General features: G+C 51.7%; 1 protein-coding gene across 2 annotated transcripts in view; it reads right to left on the bottom strand.

Annotated features, from left to right (window-relative positions):
- Positions 1 to 23,978, bottom strand: part of PKD1 (polycystin 1, transient receptor potential channel interacting) — an 89,747-nt gene that overhangs the window by 23,351 nt on the left and 42,418 nt on the right. The window contains exons 6-21 of one of the 2 annotated variants that reach the window (XM_030485090.1): positions 23,619 to 23,802; positions 20,420 to 20,634; positions 19,390 to 19,502; positions 19,182 to 19,308; positions 17,987 to 18,264; positions 16,776 to 17,525; positions 15,606 to 15,737; positions 13,866 to 14,041; positions 13,312 to 13,445; positions 9,584 to 13,206; positions 8,475 to 8,621; positions 6,208 to 6,351; positions 4,692 to 4,971; positions 3,224 to 3,440; positions 2,565 to 2,715; positions 1,464 to 1,616 (exon numbers count right to left, since the gene is read on the bottom strand). In XM_030485090.1, coding sequence (XP_030340950.1) covers positions 1,464 to 1,616; positions 2,565 to 2,715; positions 3,224 to 3,440; positions 4,692 to 4,971; positions 6,208 to 6,351; positions 8,475 to 8,621; positions 9,584 to 13,206; positions 13,312 to 13,445; positions 13,866 to 14,041; positions 15,606 to 15,737; positions 16,776 to 17,525; positions 17,987 to 18,264; positions 19,182 to 19,308; positions 19,390 to 19,502; positions 20,420 to 20,634; positions 23,619 to 23,802 — 6,824 coding nt within the window. Of the gene's footprint in view, positions 1 to 1,463; positions 1,617 to 2,564; positions 2,716 to 3,223; positions 3,441 to 4,691; positions 4,972 to 6,207; positions 6,352 to 8,474; positions 8,625 to 9,583; positions 13,207 to 13,311; positions 13,446 to 13,865; positions 14,042 to 15,605; positions 15,738 to 16,775; positions 17,526 to 17,986; positions 18,265 to 19,181; positions 19,309 to 19,389; positions 19,503 to 20,419; positions 20,635 to 23,618; positions 23,803 to 23,978 lie in introns of both variants that reach the window. The other variant, XM_030485089.1, reaches the window with a different exon arrangement.

Consider the following 23,978-nt stretch of genomic DNA (forward strand, 5'->3'; position numbering starts at 1 on the left):
GGTCTAGAATTCCCCCTTTTCTGCTTTTATTTGTAAGCTATGGGAAGCGAGGACATGCTGTTTAAATTGGAGTCCATCAGGCACGGTCAGGTATCAAAGAGGTGGGGAAGAGAAAGATTAAGGGGAGGAACCACTCAAGAGGAGCTACTGCTTAGGAGAATTGACTAAGGAGAATTGACTAAGATTGAGATTCTGCTTTTCCCTTCCAGGATAAATCAATTCTGATTTTTCCTCTCCCCTGTAGGTAAAATCAAATGAGTATCAGCACTGATTGACACTGCTACAGGAAAGGAAACATGTGAACCCCACACCAGGCTCAACCACTTGGGAAATTCTAGATTACTGTTTTTCTAAGCTTTTCATTCCAATCCAGAGCACAAACTAAACCTGGAACATCAGCTTTTCCCATGGAACTAAACCTCTATCTCTAAACCTGAGCTTCCACAGTGAGATCAAGTTGCAAGGCAAAAGCACGTGGAGAGACAGACACGAACCAAATCCAGCATGGGAATGGGATGTGCTGAACCCCAAATCTCTGAACAAAGGTGAACAGAAAGAAGTGATTTTTGAGGTTTACAGCCTTTGAAGCAGAGAAAGGAGCAGCAGAACAGGGACTCTGTGGGTGGGATGCAGTAGTCTGTCCATCACTTTGCTGACAGCCTGCTGCTGACCTGGCTGGGGAGACAAAGCGCAGCCAAGGCCAAGGGTGCCCGACTCCAGCCCTGAAAGCAAAGATTTGGGAGGAAAAGCACGCCAGAGCGGCCTGGCTGACCACCAAACCCCAGCACATTGTATAACTGGGCTCTCTTCCCTTTGCCCATCTGACAAAACACAGAAAGCCACTCCTAAATCCACCAGGCAGCAGCCCCAGCACTGGGGAGCTGAAGCTGCGAGCTGGCTGGGGAACTCAGCGCTTCCAGTCAGCCGTGGAGCAGAGCAGTGTTTCTAATCTCATATGGTAGAAACAGGGCTGGAAGGAACACCAGTCCTTGGCATTGTCCCCTGGATCAAGACAGATCCTGCTTGACTTGCGTTAATGCTGATGGGAGTCCAGCCTGTCTCAGAGATCCTGAGACTCCCCCAGCAGTTTATTCCAGTGCTTCTCCAGTGTGTCAAGGCCTCTCCTATAGCCTCCACCTGCAAGTGCAGGAACCGACCTGCTAGCAAGCTGCCACATCAGGGCTGATACCAGAAGCTGGAGAAGCTTCTGGATAGAGAAGCAGCAGCACAGAGTCCTTAAGTGCTGTCTTCCAGCACATGAATATAAGATATCACCAGCGCCTGCTAGATTGGTGGCACAGCAAGGGGCAGAGCAGACAACACTTAGGACATCACCAATGTGATGTGTATCCTGTCCTCTGTTTGGTGTGTAAATGGAAGTGAGACAGGGAAGCACAAGAACTGAGAAGCATCCAAGCTGCCCCTGGAAGAGCAGAGGCTGGAGGTGGTGATGGGGAACATACCGTGCACTGTGCCAGGGCAGCTGAGATCTGCTGGATGTCATCAACCGTGTTCACGTTCAGTGAGTTCAGGGTCTCTGTGATGTTGTTGCGAGTCCAGGTCCGGAGTTCAAATTCATTCCCAGTCTCAGGTTCCAGAAGCATGGATCGCTCGTACTGGGAGGGGATAAAAGCAGGTAGAGTGAGGACAGGTATCAGGTTGTTTCAGCGGATGCTGAAGTCTGCTCTTCCCTGCACTCTGCATCTCCCTGCTCTGCTCCTCTCAGAGGTGATCTAATGAGCTGGGTTTTCAGTAGAACTTCCTCAATTCCACTTGTGCTCTCCAAGCAATTATCTTAACAGCCTGGCACTTGACAGCTAAGTAGTAAATCACTGTGAAGTCTGTATCCAGCCCAACACAATGCCTGTGCTCAGGGGGATCGCCTCTGCCTGGCATCTTCCTGCAGGCTCTTACTGGGCAGGAAAATGTGAATATAGACTGAAATTCCTGCCCTGCACATGGAGGGACTGGGCCCTACTTTGGGTAGGAGGGAAAGCGAATGCTGCCAGGAGGATTAAGAGCTTTGTGTGCAGGCAGAAGATCTTTCTAGCTCAGCTAGACTGCACTAGCTCAGCAGTCAGAACAAGGAGGGCTCCTTAGCACTCAGAGCATCACCTGAGAAGCTACAGGAGCTGCTGAGTTGGAGTGCAGTGGGTGGCTCAGGGGAAGTGTGAAGGAGGTGGGAGATTAAGGCTAAAATTTCCATTTCTAAATCCAGTGTTCAGGCTTGAGTTTGACATTAAAGAGGAAAAAACATATGTGAACATGAGGGCAGAAAGCAGGGTGCATGGGAGACACCCAGGCCACTGCCTTCTCTAGGACCCCCGTTTTATTTTGCAGACCCTCTGCTTTCCCTGGTCATTGTGTGTCTGGAGCTTGTTTTTCTTTCTGATGCATGAAAATAGGTCCAGCCCAGCTCCCAGCATGCACATGCACGGATTTACATGAAAAACTGTAGCATTAGTCATTTCCCTGCATTGCTGCACGAAATCTGGCCAAAGAATATCACTGGTGATTGCAAGGCCTTCTGGAGGCCCCTCTTGGGCAGAGAATGCTGCTTTTACCTCATTTAAGATGGTGATGAGGGCCAGAGAGTACTCAATGACTTGTTGAGGGTCCCCTTGTTTCACTAAGCCCTGGAGCACGGTGTCAGTTTGATTGTAGAGCCAGTGGGAGAGGCTGGGGAAGCCCTCGGGTAAGCTGATTTCCATGGAGCTGCCAAGGGAAAGAGGCATTTGGGTTATTCAAATGGGGCTGGAGAAGAGAATAGACTCTGCTCTTTAGCTGGGAGGAGCTACACTGCTTTTGGGGTCTGAGGACTAACTGGGACACAGATCCTCCTCCTGCAGGCTTTGCAGGACCGTGGGCTCCAGCCTGAGAGGATGAGACCACAGCTTGGTGCTGCCAACTCTCCTTTGAGGGCTCCTGATGCAGAGGAGGTGGCAGAGCACAGAGTATAGAGATGTGAGAAAGTGACACTGTGCCTTCAAAGCAAGGTGTCACCAGGGAATTATGGAGGTGCTCAGGAAAGCAGTAACTTATGAGGAAGTCTCCCCTTTGTGCGATAACCCACAAGGGCTGGAATTCTTGTCGCACTTCTGCAGAGCCTCCCCTCATCTTCCTGCTGAGCCCTTCAGGACGGGGACCCAGTGGCCAAGCCACGACTGTCATTCAGGAGCCTGGAGCTGCCACAAAAGCCCAGCCTGCGAGCAGTGGCTCTTACCGGTTGATGGCCACCACGGTTGCTCCCAGCTGGTCCTGGACAAGGACTGACACGGCCACCAGGAAGCCACTCTCATGGAATCCAGGGGGCAGGAAGGCGCTGTGCTCGGCACGGCTGCCCTTGTACACACAGAACTCGTGGTAGTGCCCGGCCCGGTGCCGAGATGCCATGAGGATGTACACCAGTGGTCCCTCCGCATCCTCTGTGTCCCGCCAGCCTGCAAAACAAACCCAAACAGGGGCTCTGAGGGGGGGCAAAGAAGCCATCAGAGCTTCAGCTGTCCCTTGCAAGGGATCCCCTGCTCTGGCACAGGGACAGGCTGTCCCCACAGTGAGGACAGCTTGAGGACTCCACCAGGCTGCAGGGATGTCTTCAGGGCTTGCAATGCAAAGCTCTGACCCTCTTTGAAGGTTTCTGATGTTCAGGGGTGTGTGCCCAAGTGTTTGGGTGCTGCAATGCTTAAAGGGATTTGTGAAGAGTTCATGAGCAAAATGAAATGGGAATAACTCTGCTGGGGCTGGGAATGGCACTGACCCAAGGGCACAGCTTCTGTACAAGCCCTGCAAAGCTTGGCATTAGACAGAGGCTCAGAGCAGTCCTCAGGCAGTTCAACACCTCAGAAATAACTGAGTCAAGGATAAAACCTGCACACAGGTTTCCTTGGAATTCTGTGGAGTCTTGTGGGAGCCGGGCAGTTGGGAAATTCAATGGGTGTTGTCAGTGAGCACAAGTGAAGGTGGATGGACACAGACCAGTGGGTCTGTAGCCTGCACATTTCACTTCAGCTTAAAAACAATCACTAAGAGCTCCAATTCCCACCACTCCAAAGAGACACTGATTTCATCATTATTCTGGGTACCTCAAAACACACCAAAGTTACAACCATATCATGCTGAATCCACTTCTGCTTCTGCCCCAGCTTAAGCCAGGCTTTGGTGACCAGCCCTCCCAGCCCCAGCAGAATTCACCTCCTCTGCAGCGTGGCTTCCCAGCATTCATGCATAGACAGCATTAATCTCTGACACTAATCATTTGGGGAAATCTGGTTTTCAGAGGCACTTACTCCTTGGCCCAAGGCTACAGGATGTCAGCCAGGCCACTCTTCCAGAGCTAGACTCATTGTTGCTGTCTCTGCAGCTGGTTGAGAAGGTAACTGCCGACGGGAACATCCAGCCCACATGGCAGAGGAGGCCCCAGTGCTTTGTCTTTTGACTCTTCCCACATACGTGTGACTCAGTTTCAGGCACCTATCTTCTTTTTCCTGCACTGAAAAACCAGTTTCTCCTGCAAGTACTGTCCTGGCCTGGGTATCACCATTCGACTACATGAACTAGGAGAAAAGAAAGTGCCTGGCTGCTACCATGAGTTTTGGAACTCCACGACTTGGGCACACAAAGCAGCTTGTGGCCAAGCTTTGGGGATCAGAATGGGAAGCAGGTACTCAGCACTGTGAGCTGTACGCTCTCACCTGCACACTCAAAGTGCACCTTTGCCATCAGCGCCTTGAGGGGTCCCTTGGGAGACAGGCGGCAGGATCCTCCGACTGGAGGCTGGTTCGGGAGCAGGTCGATGGAGGCGAATCCTTCCTCCCCCGTTGTGAGGTCAGTGATGTGCAGGGTGAAGGTATATCCCTCCCCATCCTTCAGTGCCCCTTGCCTCAGGACCAGGTTCATTCCTGTGTCACCAGTGGAGGTTGTCCTTTTGTCCAGGATGAGGGACTTGTTTTTAAAGCTGTGTGCTGCCCATCGCTGTAGGGATGAAGAAGGGAGAGACAGGAGAGGTTTTGTCTCAATCTGAACTTATGTCCTTAAAATGGTTTCAGATTTGAGTCTCTTATAAAAAGTAACAGATTTCCAGTGGGAGCGTCTGCCAAATTTGCAGTTGATAATTCAGCTTTTAGTCTTGTGTGCTACAGCAACAAGAACTGGAGTCTTTCCCAAATGTCTGGTGGGAATATTTCCACTGTGAGATCTACTTCAGTCTCTGGGATTACATCACCCTCCGACAGAGTATTTCATAATACTGAATACAAAACACAGGAAACAAATGAAGCACTGGTGGAGTCTCCACGGGACACCACATTTTATGTGCCTGAAGCTGAACGTGTCCTGGGTGGTTACTGTTAATAGCACAAATGTACAATTGTGATAACAAGAGGAACAGGGAGATAGCCCACCAGAAAATGTCACACAAGGACATGCTGGGAGCAACATGGATTAGCTCTCACATCAGGAATTCCACTTCTGAGACCTGCTTCATTCAACAGGTTGCAGAGATGCTGTGCAGTGGAATGGGTAATTACAAGAGGGCACAAGGAGCTTGGGGGGATCAGAAGAGAGTGAACAACCTCTGCCTGAACACCAGAATAATGGGACAGATGCCAGGCAGCAGGAAAAGAAAACACTTTGCACACTTATTCTAGGAAAAAAAGTGGCTTTTGTGTGGGAAGAGCTGGTCACTCATGGGCTTGGCTTGGAAATGACCCAGCCCTTGGGCAGGAGGAGACACTGATGGAGGACTGACAGGCCATGAGCCCCACAGCCTGCAGGCACAACCTGGGGTGAAGGAAAGCTCTGGGCATCTCACAGGGGTCCAGTGGTTACAGGACATGAGGAACCTGCTCCACAGGCTCTCCTCACCTCCTCCATGCTGCTGAGACATGGCACAGCACATGGGAGCTCCATGTCACACCAGGCAAGCTCTGTGCAGGGCCTGCTTCAAGCTTCCAACTCTACAAGCCAATCCTGCAGCCAGGTTCCAGGCGCTGTGATGAAGAGACTGGTACCAGCCAGCCTTCATCCCCTCAGCCTGACCCAGCCACTGCATTTATGGTCAGAGATTGTTTCTCCTCCTTGTCTCTACCACAGTTTAGATCCAGGACTGTATTTCTTACACAGCTCTTTCCACCCTGTCCTCTCTGACTCTCCCCCTCTCCCTGAAGTCCACGAAGCTGAAGCAAATACCAGCATTACTAAAGACTTTACCCCAAGCTTGGAGTCGTTGTGACAGTTCTGGCAGGTCCCCTCCAGGTAGACGTAGGAGCTCTTGCTAACTTCATAGACAGACTGAGCCTTGCAGGAAACACACTCCAGGGACACGATAGGGACTCCCCCCCTCTTGATGAATACCTGGGAAAGCAAAAGGCTCCATCAGAGCTCTGAGACAAAGATACAGATACCTAACAGGCAAGCAGACATCCCAGCATCTGGTTCTGCAAGGAGGAATCATTCTGCATTAGTCCAGTGATGATTCTGGATTTACTAGCTAATCTAGGTAATTCTGGATTTACTTATTTACACTTTTTAACATCATAAATCACTTCCAAAATGTCCCTCTGGAACCCTGTGCTGAATTCCCAGCATGTCCTGCTCGTGCTGCCAGTGGGGACGATGCCAACCAAAGCTCTTTGCTCTACAGGACATCTCAGGACAGATGGGATCCAGGTTAGAGTCTGGGAAAGAGGAGCAGTGTAACGGAGGAGGAAAGCCTCCAGTACAGCACAGACCAAACATCTGGTGAACACCTGCCCTGGGATGTGACCACAGCTCTCCTTTGTCTTCTGTGGGCTCAACTCTTGGTCCTGCCTCTGCAGCTGTGGACGTGGGGCTGTGGGTCCTGTCCTTGACTTGGAAGGTTGATAAATGGGAAGTGTTTATGATCCAGAGTAACAGAGGGCTCAGGGTGAGTCAGGGCTGACTGAGGATGTGCTGCCCTGTGCACGGTCCCGCTGTCTCCATCCCTGCTCCCATCCATACAGCCTGCACTAGAACCACATGCCATGTTTCAGAACCCGAGCCCTGGGCTCTCATTCATCATTTCTGACACTACTCATATCCCTGAGAGACAGGAATGATGACCAAAATAGCCAGAAAACACAGCTCCCACTGCACATCCAAAGCATTTTGCCCTGCAGCCTGGAAAAACCACTTTTCCAGAGAGTGGCATGTCATTCCAGGCTTTAGCTCAACTCTAAGCTGCACATCTCAAGAGGTCCACCACACCTCCCTGGCAAAGCACCCAGAGCCAGCAGAGCTTTAAAAGCACCGATGGGTCAGACACCACAGCTATCAAGCTCTGACCCCTGCACTTTGTCTGAATTCCTTTAATCCCCCTGGAAAAGGGATTGTCCAGCATTGGACAGAGCCCTCTGCCCTGGCATAATGAATCTGCTGAATTCAAAGACAGACAGCAACGAAGACATTGTTTAATATGGCAGGCTTTTAAAAGAGGATAAATATTCCCAAGCCCTGGGCCGGAGCACAGTGAAGCTCCATTCATTCCTACAGGATTTGCAAACTTCCTGCGACACTGGCCTGGCTGTTTTGTGCTCCTGCATGGAAACCAGATAGTACGGAATGTCCTTGACAGACTATCAATCCCCATTTTTTTCTCCCTTTTTATCCTCCAGCCCTGGTTTAAAACCCAGGCAGTAAGAGTTTCCACTTCCAGCCTAACTACATCTCCAATTGCCAAACACACCACGATGAATGCTTCTGACATAAACCATAACTGCTGCCGGGCTGCAGATGCGTTCAGCAGCAGCCTTAATCCGACATAAACAACATGCACTTCAGAATAGCCTGCCTTAAATAAGGTCAGAATGAGAGAAGGGAGTTGCTGCTGAAGGTAAAATGAAGCAGCAGCTCTTAGGAAGCTCTTGCTGGGCAAAAACCAGGGAAAAGCCCGGTGCTGTGGCATGGGAAGAGCCCAGCACTGGAAGAGCTACTGACCACAAGCTTCTTCACTGTCCTCCTACAGCAGATCTGCGGTCACAGCCTCTCAGTCCCAGGAACTATTCAGGGCTGGGTCCTCTATGCAGCCTCTGCACAGAGAGACACACTAACACAAGGCCTAAAGGAAGGAAGGAACTAAAAGGACTTGGCAGGACGAGCAAAAAGTGCTGTCCAAGGCAGCATAAGATGAATGTATCACAGAAACACCAATGTCTGTTCCTGCCAATGACCTGGGTGAGATCATTTATGGAGCCCCAAGTGATGCCCTAAAACCTGCTCTCAGGTGCTGAGGGGTGCAGGAGGCAGCAGCAGCTTCCACACCCCCAGTTGAACTGGTGCTGGCTCTTGGGATGGGGATGGGGATGCAGGCCAGGGAGTCGTTGTGGCTGGACACCAGTCCCAAGCCAGCAGCACTCTCCTCTAGAAACTTCCCTAGGAAAAGAGCCATGGACTTCCAGCTCCTGTGTCCAGCAACAGGCACACAAGGACACACAGGGACAGTTGTCTGTGGTACGTACGGTTTGATTCGTTGCCTCGGGGCTCATCCCCTCCTTCCTGACGGTGAGGTCGAACGTATACTCCACATCTGCTTCTAATACAGCTTTGGAAATTGTGACAATTCCTTCCTTGGCACTGAAATTCAGAGAGCACCCTGCAGCCGAGCTCTGCTTGCAAGGAGAAAAGAACTTTCAAACCCTCCTTGGTACGGGTGACCATCGGGTTAGTCCACAGCCAAAACATGCAGGTCCACACAACGGATCTTACTGTGCAATGCCACCACTGGCATGGGAGGAACAGGGTGGTGTGTGGACAACAAAGCACAGTATTCTATTGCTCAGGTTAGTAAGCAGCACTTGGAATACTCCTGTATTTCATCTGAGCTTCAAAATCTTCTTTTATAGCAGTTAATTCATCACTAAATAGCTTACAAATATACCCAATCAACACAAGAAGCTCACATTGAACTCAAAAGTCTAATCCACACACACTCTACATCCATTCTGAGGTCAAGGTAGAAAACAATGACTTTTTACAGGCAAAAGAATCCACATTCAATCATAAATGCTCCTGATAAGAATTTGGATAAGAATCTGAAGGGCAGTTCTGCCTTGTCCTTCCACCACGGTAGGGACAGACCATGAGGACAGTGACCTGCTTGTGACTACAGTGACCACAGCTTGTGGTCACTTGACTCCTTCGAAGTCTAACTGCTGAAATTAGAGACATTGAACTATTAATGCGAGAGGGACCAGAGCCCTCAGCACCCAGCTGCAAACAGCAGCTCTCTAATTCCTTCATGTTATGGAGGCAGCTGCACTGAAACCATGAACCAGAGGCCAAGGGCAAGGGAAGCAGCAATGTGAATGCTGCAGTTCCCAGTGGGCAGCACTTCTGCTGTGCATGGGGACACTGCACAGCACTGCAGGATGCACTGCACAGCTCCTCACAGCAATTTCTGTACCATTGGGAAGCCTTTGCAACCCTCCTTCTGGAGCAGCTTTATTAAAGATGCTCACAACGCCTCCCTCACCACCACTTCAACCCAGACCCATGTTCATAGAGGAGCTGACGTGCAGTTGGAGCTCCCAAATGACCACCCTCTCTGGCTGTGCAAAACTGCTCTTACCTTGGAGGAGTAGGTACAAGACCAGTCGTATAACAACGGGGTCTGTTCACCATCATCCAAATTTGGGTCATAGGACTTCTCCCCATCCAAGATTAAGTCCTGAGTGTTGGACCATACACGGTATGACCCTCCATCAATGATTGGGACCAGCTTACTTGGTATCACAGTGACATTGGCAAAGATGCTTTTGGACAGTGGGGTATCTCCAAAGGACACAATGAAGATGAAGCAGTAGTTCCCAACTTGCAGGCCAAGCTTCGGAATAACCAGCTGGGGCCTGTTCACATCAACATTTGGCAGATGGATCCTGCTGGAGTCATCCAGGTTCATGCAGCTGGGTGCTTTGTAGATCTCCCATAGGTGCTCTGTCTGGTACTTGATGCAGCCTCGGAGGTCAATCTGTGCCTCCAGGTAGTTCCTCTGGGACCGTTTCATGATGACTTGCGGGGGCAAGGCCAACTCCACCTCTGGCTCCTCACACTCCAGCACTCTGACAGTGACAGTGAGCTGGGCTATGAAGAAGCTGATGAGATTGGTGGCGTTCACCTCCACCAGGTAATCCCCAGGGCTCAGGTAAGAATAGTTGGCTGCTGCAACCCTGGTTATTTGAGTGGAAGAGCCATCCCCAAAGGTCCACAAGAACTCAACGCTCCTGCTGCTGGGCACCACTATTGCTTCAAACAGCGCTGTCCTGTTGACAAAGGCATTGGAAGCAGTGAGGGACACTTGGACTATCGGGTCTTGGACCTGGATGGTTCTGGTGACATTGATACCTCCCAAGTCGTTGAAGGCACTGAGGTGAATCTCGAGCAGCCCTGCAGCTTCTGGAGTGTAGGAAACTCTCTCTCCTGCCATGGTGACCACGGATCGACCCTGCTCCTTCCACAGGGAGAACTGCCAGGAGAACGACACACGGGAGCCACTGCCCACCTGAGCACTGAAGCTCTTCTCCGTGCCCGTGGCTATGCCCTGCTCACAGCAGTTGAGGAGCCTGACATCACGGATGGCCTCCAGGACAGAGATGAGCACCTGGGCATGTGCGATGCTGATCTGGTTCTGCACCGTCACCGTCACCAAGTAATCGCCGCTCTTGGTGAACTCGTGAGTGTACTTGGACCCGTTGAGCACCACGGAGTAGTCCCCACTTATGCTCACCAAGTAACTCACCGAGGTACCTGACGACATCCTGATCACAAAGGTGACCTGTTCTCCTGGCTCCACCACCTTCTTGCTGGCAAGGATTTCCAGTCCTTGAATCCTGTCCAGCACTGAGATATTCCTGCTGGCCAGAGCCCAGCTCACATCGTTGGATGCATTCAGATAGACTGTATAAAACCCTGCTGTGGGGAACGTGACAGCCACGGACTGGCCACTCAAGGTGCCATTTGGTACCTCCCAGAGCCAGGTCACTTCAGTCCCTCTCTGCAGCTCCCCCTCAAAGACCACTGTGGAGCCTGATGAGACATATCTGCAGTCCAGTTCTGCAGTGCCTATACTCAGCCCCTCTATGATCTCCTCTACACAGATATAAACTGTTGCATTGGTTGAATTCAGCTTGTTTTCTGCTCCAACAACGACCTCTATCATTCCAGGGCTTTGGAAGGAGTGTATAATAAAGGGTTCAGAGGTAACAGGAGAGAAGCCATCCTCTAGGTACCAAACATACGTGATGCCAGTGCCACTGGTTATGGTGGTACTAATGTTAACAGAGGCATTAATAGCAACTGGGTTGGGGAAGGCATAAGGCTTTAGAAGACCGATGCTTTCAATGAACTCCAGTGTCCTGTTAGCAGTTGCACATCCCAGCATGTTGGTGGCTTTCAGATAGACAGTGTAGTTTCCAGCTTCTAGGATGCTCAAGGAGAAAGTTTTCCCAGCAAAGGTCTGCACAGCAGTGCCATCCCTTTGGGCTACCCAGCTGTAAGAGATGTTGGTTCCCTCTCTCACCACTGCCTGCAAATGGAGTGTTCTGTTAGTTGGGAAATAGATGTGCTCCACCAGGTCACTGCTAACCACCTGCAGGCCTTCAATCTGCTCCAGGACATAGACATAGATGCTGTCCTGCAACGAGCTGATCTTGTTCTCTGCTGTCACGATGACATTGAACGTGCCCACGGACCGGAACGTGTAGGATATTGTGGAGAAGCCCTGGATGGGAGTGCAGCGATCACATAGGATCCACGAGTAGCGGATGGCGGTGCCAGCCACGAGCGTGGCCACAAAACTCACCGAGCCATTTAATGGCACCACTGTCCTGCTGGCATTGATGGTCAGCCCCTGGAGCCGCCGTTTCACTGTGACCTCCATGGTGGTCTCATTAAAGCTCACCTCATTCCTGCCCATCACACTAATAGTGTAATGGCCTGTGTTGTTGTAGGAGTGGGTAGCAATCTGCCCAGGCTGGGTAGTGCCATCTCCAAAGTCCCAGCAGTAGCTCACTTTGGTTCCATTCATGCTGGCAGAGAACAGGTATATCTGATTCAGCTCCAAAACACTTGTCCCATTATATTCAATCTTTGCTACCCCAACTGGTTCCTGGACTTCCACAAATGCTGTGTCATTGTTGAAAGAGACGTTGTTGGAGACAGTCACTGTGACCAGGAAGACCCCTGTGTTCTTGTAGGTGTAGGTCACCTCAGTCCCACTCGATCTAGTGGACTCATTGTTCCCGAAATCCCAGCGGTAGCGGTACTGGTACAGAGGCACAGCACTGACCTGGAAGCTGCTCTCTTCACCAAGCCTCACAAACTGCTTGGAAGGGAGAAGGGTGACATTGACTATCTCTGGCTCCACACAGACGCTGGTGAAATAGTGCGCCTTGTTAAAGCTGCTTGAGAGAGTCAGGGAGAGGGGGAAAGTCCCGCTGCGGGTGAAGTTGTGCATCACCACAGGGTGCCCCCTGATCGTCACATTGGAGGAACCATCTCCAAAAGTCCAATCAAAGACATATTCCTCAGGATTGCCCGTCACGTAGGCAGTGAGCTGCACGTCCGGCTGCTCCAGGATGCAAGAAGTAGGTTCTATTTTGAGCACTTCCAGGACAAATATCCGAACGGGGACAGTCTGGGAGACAGAGTTCACAGGATTCACAGCGGTCACGTTGACAGTGCAGTTGATGTCCTTTATGTACACGTGTTCCACCACCGGCACCTGAGTCCTCAGCACCGTCCCGTCCCCCATGTCAAATATCCAGGTGATGCTGTCCCCTGTCTGCACCGAGGCGTTGAGGGTCACGGATGCTCCCAGCTCTGCTGCTTCATCTGCAGAAACCCGGAGCCCCGTTATCTCCTCAAACACTTGGTAGCACTCGACTGTCTCCACGCTGCTTATGGTGTTGTTGGCTGTCACGGTGACGTTGTACACCCCTCTCCTGGGGTAGCTGTATGTCACTGTGGACTGGGTGTCTGTGAACAGTGAGGACCCGTCCCCAAAGTCCCAGGTGTACAGGACACCGTAAGGAGATGGCAATGGGTTGGCTCTGAAGGTGACCGGGCGGCTCACGACTAGAACATCCTCCTCTGCTTCCATCTTCACATCAATCAGGTAACTGTGGATGTGAACCGGGGTCAAGTGGGTGAGGTTCTCAAACTGGTTTGACACGAGAACCACCAGGGCATATTCTCCTGCATTGGGCAAGAGCAGAAAAGGACCAGTCATGAGGACATGCTTGGGCAACAAGCTTGTGGCACAGAAATGCCTGAGCCCCTTCTTCCCCCCAAGAACCATACCTGGGTCTTGGTAGACGTGTGAAACATTGTGCTCAATTACAACCTCATGGACACTGGGATCAGGAACAAGGAAAGATTTGTTGTAGGGAGGTTTGAACAGGTATGTCTCCTGGATGCCATCTCCAAAATCCCACCTGGAGAAACATGCAAACCACGTTACACTGCACAGCGGGAGAAGCATGGAAATCCCAGAGGAACCCTGGCCTGGCCTAGGGCTGTCTTTTAGGCTCAGGGCTGGGGTTTCCAGAGAAAACATAGGAAGCATAATGCCAAGTATCAAAGCAGGAGCTGCAGAACTGTCACTGTGAGAGGAGAACACCACCGGTAAGAAGAGGAGGAACCCAATATTAAAGCAGTGTTGCAATCCTTTAAAAGAAAAGCATTTCAGCCTGAACCAAAGGTCCCAGCCAGTGTGACTGAACCACACTTGCAGGGACTTCAAATCAACTGGACAGGAGCTGAGAAATGGGCCCTGGGAAGAGAAAGAGTGCAAGCAAGTCTGGTAAGCTATGCACAGCAAGACCCTGAGTTTGGGCAACTTGCAAAGGACTCACAGGAACATAGCATCCACAGCTGAATCAACCTGAACTCTTGCTGTAAGCTCCACAGTGCTGTTCTGAGGCAGGACAGGCAGGACACCCAACACCGTCAGGTTCTTCATCTTATTCATCATCTCCACAGTGACATTGTAATTGACTGTAAAGTTACTGACGTGGTTGGAGGCGGTGAGCTGGGGAGGACAGTGGGACAAAGAATACATCTGGGATCACCTTGTGCTGCCCTCTCCTGAGAGTGGGGCTTCACTGTGCTGAGGGGGTCCCACCAGGCAGGCGAGCAGCTGAGGTCAGAGAAGAGCAGCCTGAACGGCACTGGAGAGCAGCACAGACTGGAAAGTCACCTACCTGGTGAAGCCACCTCTGCTGGAACCACCACATCTTCACCACTAAAGCCAGCCCAAGGAAGGACTGGTTCTACAGCAAGAGGACAAGGAGAGGAGCAGCTCATCCTGAGACTCCTCTGGCTCTGAACATGCCAGTCACCCTTTTGCCTGCTCCACACTGCCTCCAGCTGCAGAGCCCAGGCACTTGCTGGCACCAAGGGGACAACAGCCACCCGGTTTCTGTAGGACAGTGGTGGATGAGTGGCTCCAACCACAGAGAGTGGGGATGGGAGAGACTCAGAAAACCAAGCACGCCATGGGCAGCTCCAGCATCCCGGGTGCAGTGGGCACAGAGAGGGAGAGCAAAGTTGGGCAGAGGAGGGAAAGGGAGGCAAGAGACTGAAGAGACAAGACAGAAGTAGAGCAGAATCCTCAAGCTTATCTAGGTTTGTAACACAGACATGGCACCTAATGATGAAGCATCTTGCCACCTCCTCACCTGCAGGAGAGCTGAGCTGCTGACAGAAGGATCCTTCACACCCACTTGAACTGAGACCTCCCACCCCAAAAGGTAATAGGAGTTTGTGTCTAGGCTCTGTGGGTCTCTTACACTGAACCCCGTGGGCTCCAGACTAACACCACCCTCTCAGCTCTGTAAGTGGAAGCAATCCAGGCTGTCAGCACAGGCCTTCACCCAGTAAATTAGTGCTGCTCAGCAGCGTGCTGCACCAAGCAAGTTAGTGGCAGCATGCCCTCGAGCTGGGCTGGGTCTCTGCAGGAAGCCAGCAGTTACCCTGCAAAGGGACCGAGCAGCTTGGAGCCAGACCAGGACTCTGCATGGCAGAACAGGGCACGGCACAGAAAGATGTTCTGGCCAGAGGTACTGTTCCATAAGAGGTACCTCCCTCTGCCCAGCCTCTCTGCTCTATCCTCCTTCTGGGGTCATGACAAAACCCAAGCTCCAGTCTGCATCAGTCGAAAGAGAACAGGACACAGACCAGATGAGTTTGTGGCAGAAGCTCTGTCCTGCCTTCTAAAGTCTTATGTTTGCATCCTGCCTCTGCTTGGTTCTGAAGCCACATCTGCCTGCCAAAGCAGTGACCAGCACCCTGCAGTGCGGCTCCCTGCCTCATTCCTGCTGGAGGAATAAGGACAGACACTCCATGAACAGAAGGAGAACACGGAGAAAGGAGAAAGCAAAGACAAGGAAGGCGGGGAAGTCAGTTGTAATGGAAGAACAGGAAGAAACTATGTGCAAGAGCAGCTCAGTGAGAAGTAGCAGACAAGCTCATTAGGTGCATAGGGAAAACCTCGACTCTGCCTTCTCCTCTCCCTGCTGCTTTTCCTGCTTAGTTTGTTGGATGAGATGGAAACCCAGGATTAAAATGGTACGATGGGAAAGGCCTTGGCTTACCGAAAGCTTGTACACAGCTGGGCTTTGGTAGATAACGTTGAAGACAATATTGTAAAAAGTGAAAGATGGTTTATCATCTACTGTCCATCGGAAAGTCACATCTGAGCCAGCTTCCATCACTGGGATGTAGCTCTGAAAGGCAGGAGAACATTTCACAGTAGTGCAAGAGAACAGCATGCACAGCACTTCCCAGGAGATCTCCAGCTGAACTGGAGAGGGAGCAGGGCCAGGCTGGAAGGCATCAACCACTGTAAGACAGGACCCTCAGAGCATGACACAGAGGTGCCAGACCATCCGTGCCTTTGCTGCTGGTAAAGACATGCATAGGACTCCATAGATCAACAGCAGAGCAGGGAGCAGATCCCATGCTGCCTGATCCCATTCCCTAGGGCTCTGCTCTTGTGATCAGGTCTTTCTTGCTGGCTAGAAACCCTTCTGACAGCTTTACAGAAACAACTCAGCTACACCTCTAAGCTGAGTCTCTGACCCTTGTCCATGACCCAAAGACTAAAATGCCCTGCACTGGACTGGGTAGGCTCCCTCCTCATTCCTACAGTGCTTCCTGAGCAGACCAAGGGTGAGACCAACAGGCATTGCAGGCACAGGGTTCTGCCATAAGCAGCCAGAGCTTGAGCACAGCATTTCACAGACACCCATGGGCAGTTCCTGCTCAGGTTCCGAGGGCTTTGCTGTAGATCTGGGGACAAGGGACTGGAGGAAAACAGACTGCAAACACCAGAGTAACTTCAAGACTTGGAAGGATAGATGAAACCTTTTCATAGCTTCAGCCAGCTGATGTAAGGATTTAGTAGAGCAAGTCTAAAGGAATAACAACCTTGACAAGTCAGAAGAAGTTGAATGCTGGCCTTTCAGAACACCTCCAGTCTCCTGTGGAACTGGAAAGCAGGTCGCAGGAGGAACTGCCTTACCTCTGAGGGAATTCAACCTACAGCTGAGCTGTCTCCTGCTGGAGGGCACCAGTGCTTTCTGCCACATGCCCCTCTCTGCAGCAGCGCTTCTGCATGGCCTGGGAGCTGGCGCTTAGCAGCAAGCAGTGCTACACCCCACCAGTGTGGAGCTGAGCCCCAACCTCCTCATCAGCCACACACCCCGCTAGTGCCAAGGGCTAAAACCACTGCTGAGGGATGAACCATAGCAGTAAGCACTCACCACTCGTGTGTTTAGCAGGACTCTGCTCTCGGGGTCAGGGGTGGCCCGCAACCCACGGATGGGCTCCTCCACTTTCACGGTGACAGTGATGTTCTGGGTGCTCACGGTGTTCTCTGCCACAAGCACGTGGGTGCTCACTCCCTCCCTGAGGCCGCTCAGGCTGACCACAGCAAACCAGGTATCGTTGTTCTCCCGGGCACACTCTGCTGTCAGTGGGGCAAGAGCTGCTGGGCAGGACCCCTCGAAGGGGAAGGTGCGGTTGTCTCCCAGCCAGCTCGCTGTTGCATTCACCCCTGAGGAGAGCTTGATGACCAGCGTGGTGTGGTTGGATGGCAGGTAGACCCTGCCACCTTGAGGAGCAGGGTGGATGACACGCAGGCCTGACACCATGGAAGTCACCCAGAAACTGCAGGACACGTTGGTGCTGAAGACCCCGTTGTCCACGTTGGCTCTGACCGTGTAGCGACCGGGATGTTCCAGCCCCATGTTGTGGGGGCTGATCACTGGGACCAGCTGCTCCTCAGCGTAGCGAACGCGGAGAGAGCAAACAGTGTTGTTCATCCAGGAGGCACCAAAGAAGCCATCAGCCAGGCCAAGCTCCCACTCTGAAGAGTTCATGCTTAAGATGTTGGTTCTGTAAGGGGATGTGGCACTTGGCTGGCACTGGAGGAGTGAGCCCGAGCCTGCACTGTGCTGGAGACTGAAGACATCCTCAGCCTTGACAAAGATATTTTCTTTTCTGAATGTGACCTGCAGAGAGAGGAGACACTTTTGGATTAATGCTTCAAGTTGTAAGCACTCAGCACCCAACTCCTGCCTCGGCAAGGCAGCTGGATTTACTGCCAAGCGGAAACCAACCGAAAAGCCACAGATCCAGACACAGCATGGGGACACATGTCACCACTCCACTCTCCCTGGCCACTGTGAGTCAAATGTGCCAGCACAGAAGCCAGCTTTCTGCTCTATCTCCACTGCTTAATTGCAATGGGAATGGCTGCACAGCCTTTTGAGCAACTGTGCTATTGCAACAGGTTCCTGCAGGGAGCCCGTGGCTTGGCGTGGTGGCATGTGCGACACAGGGCAAGTCATTTCATTTGAATGGACTTCAGTATCTCCATGTGCAACTTGGGAACAACTCTTTATTCCCCCAAAGCACTCAGGAGAGAAGTGCCCCACTTACTCACTGGTTACAACAGCTAGTAAACACTGACCAGATACTGGGAAGAAGGGCCGGCTGGGATTGTAAAGAGGAATTCCTTGATGAGTTCGTAGCTGAGCTGGCTGTCATTGTGCAGAGGGGAAAGGGGGGGACGGGTACTGGTGAGAGAACTGTTGGCACACTGGGTCTCATTGCAACAATCGTTCAGTGAGGAGCACAGATTAGTCAAATGGCACCACTGGAAACCAGGAGGACATTCAAACAGCGTCCAGTTCCCATCGTCCTGAGCCATGTGGAATGGTTCTGTAGCATTTCTTTCCTCCTGGTAGTCTGGAAGAAGTGAAAGGCAAAGCAAGGATCACCATTCTGACCAGTAACGCTTCTGCTGCACGTGTCCTTTGCTCCAAATTGGCTCCACTCTCAGTACAAGCTGCAACTGCAACACATCCTGGTGCTACACAAGACCAGCGTCTTGTTTTACTGGAGAACTTCACAAAGGCACGAAGACCATTAATAACAAAGTCTCCTTTCCAATGAGAACACACCAATTTGCAGCCTAAAAGAGAACTGTGCTCAAGAGAAAGCAAGGCCAGAGCTGGCTTTGACACTGAAAACACATTAAGCAACTTCTCTAAGTCAATGTTTTCATGTCAAAAGTATCTCTTCAGTGTCAAAAAATATCCTTTTGTAACCAGCCAACCCTATGGCTACAGCAAACATTCTGCTGCTAAGTTAACTGCCAAAACTGTGACTATGGAGCTGTTGTACAAGGAATGAAAAGCTTATTACATTATCTCATCCATCAGGAAGAAATGGGCCCAGGGAAGTGTTCTTCCTTGTTAACCTGTGGGGCCAGATGGACCAGAACACATTCCCGTTTGACATGTGATGTCTTCCCAAAATATACAAGTATCGCTCAGAAGATTAATTCACTTCAACACATGTTCCTTACACTCATATTTTCTTCATGCACTGAGACAGGTTTCTCCCCCTATTAATTTCTCCAGGACAATCACTTCTCCAAGGCAACCTCAGGCTGTTCACCCAGACCTGCAGGTTTTGCACTTCAATCTCCTCAAGAAATAGAACCAAATCTCAAGAAACAGAACCAAATCTCTGAGGCTTCAAGGCTTCAAAGCTTCCACTTTGAAGTAGAGGAGCCACAAGAAGGCCACATAGTCAGTCTGACACAGCCCTGGTGAGGTTGGCTCTAAAAATACCCCAGGCATCGAGAGGAGATGTCTCACCTAATCCCTCTATCGGTCTATGCAGCTGGAACCTCACTTGAACGGGTTGGTGCAGTTCCTGCGTCACAAACTCCAGGGCAGTCAGATATCCCTCGTGCCTGAACGCCAGCTCAGGGAACACCATCACCTGCAACACAAACACAGCTCTTGCCCTCCTGCATCTCCCTGGGCTCCCTGGGCAGCAGCAGGACGAGCAAACCCTTCTCACCTCCACAGCTTGCCACGGAGCTGCCAGCACATCTTCAGTCACATTCCTCACTGCCTCGTGTGTGTCAAACACAGGATCTCCCACAAAGAAGTTTTCGGCGTTTAAGAGAACTCCTGTTTACAAAGGAAATATGTGAGCAAAGCATCGAGACTCAGCAAGGCCTGAAGCTGTTCCCCCCTCCCTGCTCATGCTGTAGCAGGGCTTGGAGCACTCAGGGATGCTGCAATCCTGTAGTTTCCTCCTTCTTCTTCCAGGTGTTTTGGTTTCATTCTCATCCTGCACAAGCAATGTTTGCATTTGCAGTTCTCAGCTATTTTGCCTTCTAGGAACTGCAAACACTTCTCCCTTCCAACACCCCACGGTTTTACTTCAATTTCTGAGCATGAGGTGCACTCCCCATCCTCCCTGTCCCCCTGGACTTCATGGCCAGGACCAGCCGGTTTGCACCAGCAGCAAACACCCCTGGCTCATCCACAGACAGGTCAGGCTCTGGGGACTGAGCACATCCAGTTGATCCTGTCCATCCTTCCAGGGCCAGTGATGGCTTTTCCTTCTTACCTAAACCTCACATATTTCATGCCCTTTCTGCTTCTCTTTGTTACTCCTTACACGACTTGGGAGACTGGGAGGCTGCACAACACAAACCTGCAGAGCACACACCACATTAAAGCTCACCTAACGATCTCCAGTCTTTCTAGTCACAAAACCCCAACATCTCACAAACTACACAGGGACAGCAAGAGCCACCAAGGCAGCACCAAACCCTGGCAGCAGCAGAAACTGCTCAGATAAGAGGGAAAAGCTATTTCCAAAGCTTTGCCTCAGAGCTTTGCTCCTCTCTACTTCTATTGATGGCAAAGGTTGGAATAGGCCAAATTCTTCCTTTGGGCTAAGCCAGGTTTCTCAAACCTCTGCTGGGAACACTGTGGTTGCTGCCAGTCCCACTTCTCTGGGTGATGCTCTGGCTGACCCCATCCATGCAGCCCTCTTTTCCCTTGGCACACGCCAGCAGGGGAGAAGCAGAGCTCACCTTTTGGCTTGTACTCGCAGACGTAGCTGTGCTTGGCCATGCACAGGTCTGTGTTACACTGGCCTGTTGGGCCCATCCGGACACAGTGGTCAGCGTTTGAGGGATGGGGCTCTCCTGGCAGCCAGTTCTGACAGCTCTCCAGATTAAATCCTTCGCCTCTTTGCTGTGCTCCAGTGCTTGCAAAATCATTGAAGCCGATCCAGACATCGAGGCTCCTTCAGAAAGTAGAAGGGAAGGGAGAGATTTCAGGAAATCATGAGTGTTGGAGAGACCTGGGACAGATGCAATCTATGGTTCTCTATAGAAATAATAATAACAGCTTCATCCAGGTGTCACAGGCTGCATTTAATGGAGCCTTTTAGCTACTAAAGGATTTCAGCATCCATTCTACCACCAGAACCTGGCTCTTCAGTAGCAGCTCCTCCATGTCACACCATCCTCTGTCTACCTGCCCTTCAAACCTCTGTCCTAGGAGTGACAAAAAGCCACCAGCACTTTGATAAGCTCAGCCAAAAGGATGCAGACGGAGCATTCAACACCAGCACTGCAATGCAGCAAAGGGGAACACTGTGCAGCTGAGTGAGTAAATGATTGCTGATGATACCCTCAATGATTGCTGCCCCACAACTTGAGTCACCCCATTCCCCAAATGCCAGTCTCACTCCAGTTACAAGAGGACACAATTACTGCCTCTGTCAGCACCACAGGGCTCGTGACACGGTTGTAAGCACTGATTCATCTGTGCAGACCTGTGGAATCTACACTCAATTCTCCCCTGTAAGTGGAACGGGCACCAGAATTAAACCTTGGATGGTGTCATGAGCTCCTGTGCTCCTTGATGCAGGTGCTGGGAGATCATCAGCTCCTCAGGCACTACCAAGAGGCCAAAGCTCTGCGGGCACATGAATCCCAGATACACAAGCAGCTGCCAGGATCATTATAGGAAGACGAAATGTCCCTTCCCCATTTGGAAACTGGCTGAATCCCAGCAGCAATCCTGGTGGAAAGTGCTGAGCGCTCTTTCATAGCCACAAACAGCCTGGACAACTGTTTCTAATAGCGCCCAAGCAGAAAGTGAGGCTTTTGTTCCATATTAACTTGAGGAGGGGGGAAACAGCCTCATCATGCACCCTTTAAAGCTCCCTCCTGCAGGCTGCCATCACTTCTGCATGGCCTTCCCCTTGCTCCCAGGGTGGTACAACTGCTCTCAAGAGCAGACCAGGGAGGTCACTGGTGCCTCCCCACCACCAGGCTCACAGCAGATGAAATGATGAGTGAGGTCATGCAGAGGAACGACATCAGGAATAACTGCTCCGTGAATGAGGAGTTTTCATTGTAAATAAGATTAGAACATAAATAACCGCTCCTGACCCACTGGCAGGGATTAGGGAGAGGCAGAGGTTGGAAAACCGCCTCTTTGCTGCCATCAGTAAAGCTCGGTGGAGATTTTCCTTTTCTAATTCCAGCTATGATCTAACTGCAAGTCATTAAACAAAAACCAGAAAAAAAGAAGGGGAAAAAATATAGGAAAAAGCTGGCTGGTTTCCCACCTTGCCCAATGCCTGGTCATTGCCCTGCAGAGAGGAACCAGAGGGCTCTAGACATCCTTTTTAGAAGGAAGATGTGAGCACCCCTCTGCCTCTGAGAAGGAAGCAGCAGGAGCAAAGCCTGAGGAGGTTTGGAAGGGGACATGGGCTCCCTGTGCTGCCTCCAAGGGGAAGGGGTATGTGCTGGAGCACGGGGCTTCGGGAGGTGGGGAAGGACCCAGCTCAGCACATGCTGCTCCTGGGAAGGCCTTCAAACGACAGGAGCGGAGGAGAGGAGTGAGCAGTCCTCGCTGCTGCAGCTCTAATGGGAAACAGATCCCTGCTTCTGTCCTTTTCCCACAAGAAACCATGGATGCTGCATGCTCCAGACAGCCGCGGCTCCGCTGCTCTGCCTTTTATCACCAGGGAAATCGCATCCCGGAGCTGCCTCCTTCATGTTTATCTGAATGGATTAATAAAATAAATAGATGCAGTAAAGGGGCTGGGGAGGAGAGCAACGAGGGGCAGCAGCTGGGGAACAGCTTGGGCGGCTTGTTCCCTTCCAAGGTCTCATGATTTCCTTGTGCTGCATCCATCAAAAGCCCTGCACGCAACGCCTGATACATCAGAGCACCGAGTGACCAGTGCCTAACCCATGCAGAGGGACAGGCTCCTCTTGTGATCTCAGGACAAAGCCCAGGGTGAAGGGAACAGAGCAAGGATACAAGTTTGGGAAGCAGGGGCTGTCAGACCCTGAGCAGGACCGCTCAAAGCCCACATCACACACAGCTGTTCCCTTCACTGTGCTGTCTGGGCTGTGGTTATGAAGAGGCCACCTCCAACATCTGCATCTGGGAGTGCTGACAAGAGCTGTCAGGCCCCTGAAAGCTCTCCTGGTTGTTCTCCCCCCCCCCAAGACGGCCGGGTGCAGAAAGGGTCCTCCAGGGGTGGATTTCATCAGAGGCTGACACTTCCAGTGCTCTCTGTTTATAAAGCCCAGTTCCTGAGGTGGAACAGATGCTGCTGACACTCAGAGAGGAGCACTGCTCCCTCTCAGGATGTCAAAGAAGAGGGGAAGGGGTCTGGGATTCAGGCTGCAACGTGTCTGGAAGGGTGCAGGATCCCAGCTGGGATCTGCTTTGAGCTCTGCTAGAATGGCTGCTCCATGCCACAGTGTCACACAAGGGACAGTCCAGCCATAGCGCTGATGGAGCACAAGGTGGCCTTCAGGCCCTGCCTGGCAGCCAAACACCCTCCGGACACGAACACTCACCCTCTGCACCCCCAGCCCAGATTCTGCTGCATTCCCAGGTGGAAGCCCTGCTCAGCACAGCCCCGGTTCCTCCTGACCCTGCACCTCTGCACCATTTCAGATGCACCCACAGGCACAAACATTGGGTACAAGATGCCCAGCGGCAGCAATCCCACAGCTCCCAGATGTCACTTCCAGCCTTCCTGCCCCATTCCTCTTCTTCCCTTCACAGCCTTTCAGCAAAGCAGCCAAGCTCAGCAAGGGCTCAAGCTCTGCTGATTCCTCCTCTGCCCTCCATCTCCCTGTACTCATCCTGGAGCCATGGATCTCCCCAGCCTACCTGCCTGCTGCCTCCCTCTGAAGCCCTCTGTGGATGTGACCCCAGAACACAGACCTATCCCTAGGAAACCTTAACCCTTACCTGATGACATGAGCAACCAAGAAGCTCTGGATCTCGGGGCTGCTCACAAAAGCCAGCTCTCCATTGCCATGCTCCTGGCAGTGCCGCTGGGCCTCCAGCCACTCGGCCTTCTCCACCACCAGCTGATAGCAGTGGTTGTTGCGCGGGAAAACCAAGCCATCAGCGGGACACATGGGATGAACTGCTGCAGGAGGGAGAAGGACACAAGCATGATGTCCTTTCTATGGGCCCATACACCCCAACCCAACCCGGGGAGTGATGCTCCAGGAATGTCCCATCCTTCTTGAAGCTGATAAACCCCCTTTGCTGCTAAAGCACACCCTGTGCAGTCATCTTCTAGGGCAAGGTCAGTGCAAATCA

Source organism: Strigops habroptila, chromosome 4 (assembly GCF_004027225.2).
Source record: "Strigops habroptila isolate Jane chromosome 4, bStrHab1.2.pri, whole genome shotgun sequence".
Classification (NCBI taxonomy): Eukaryota; Metazoa; Chordata; class Aves; order Psittaciformes; family Psittacidae; genus Strigops; species Strigops habroptila.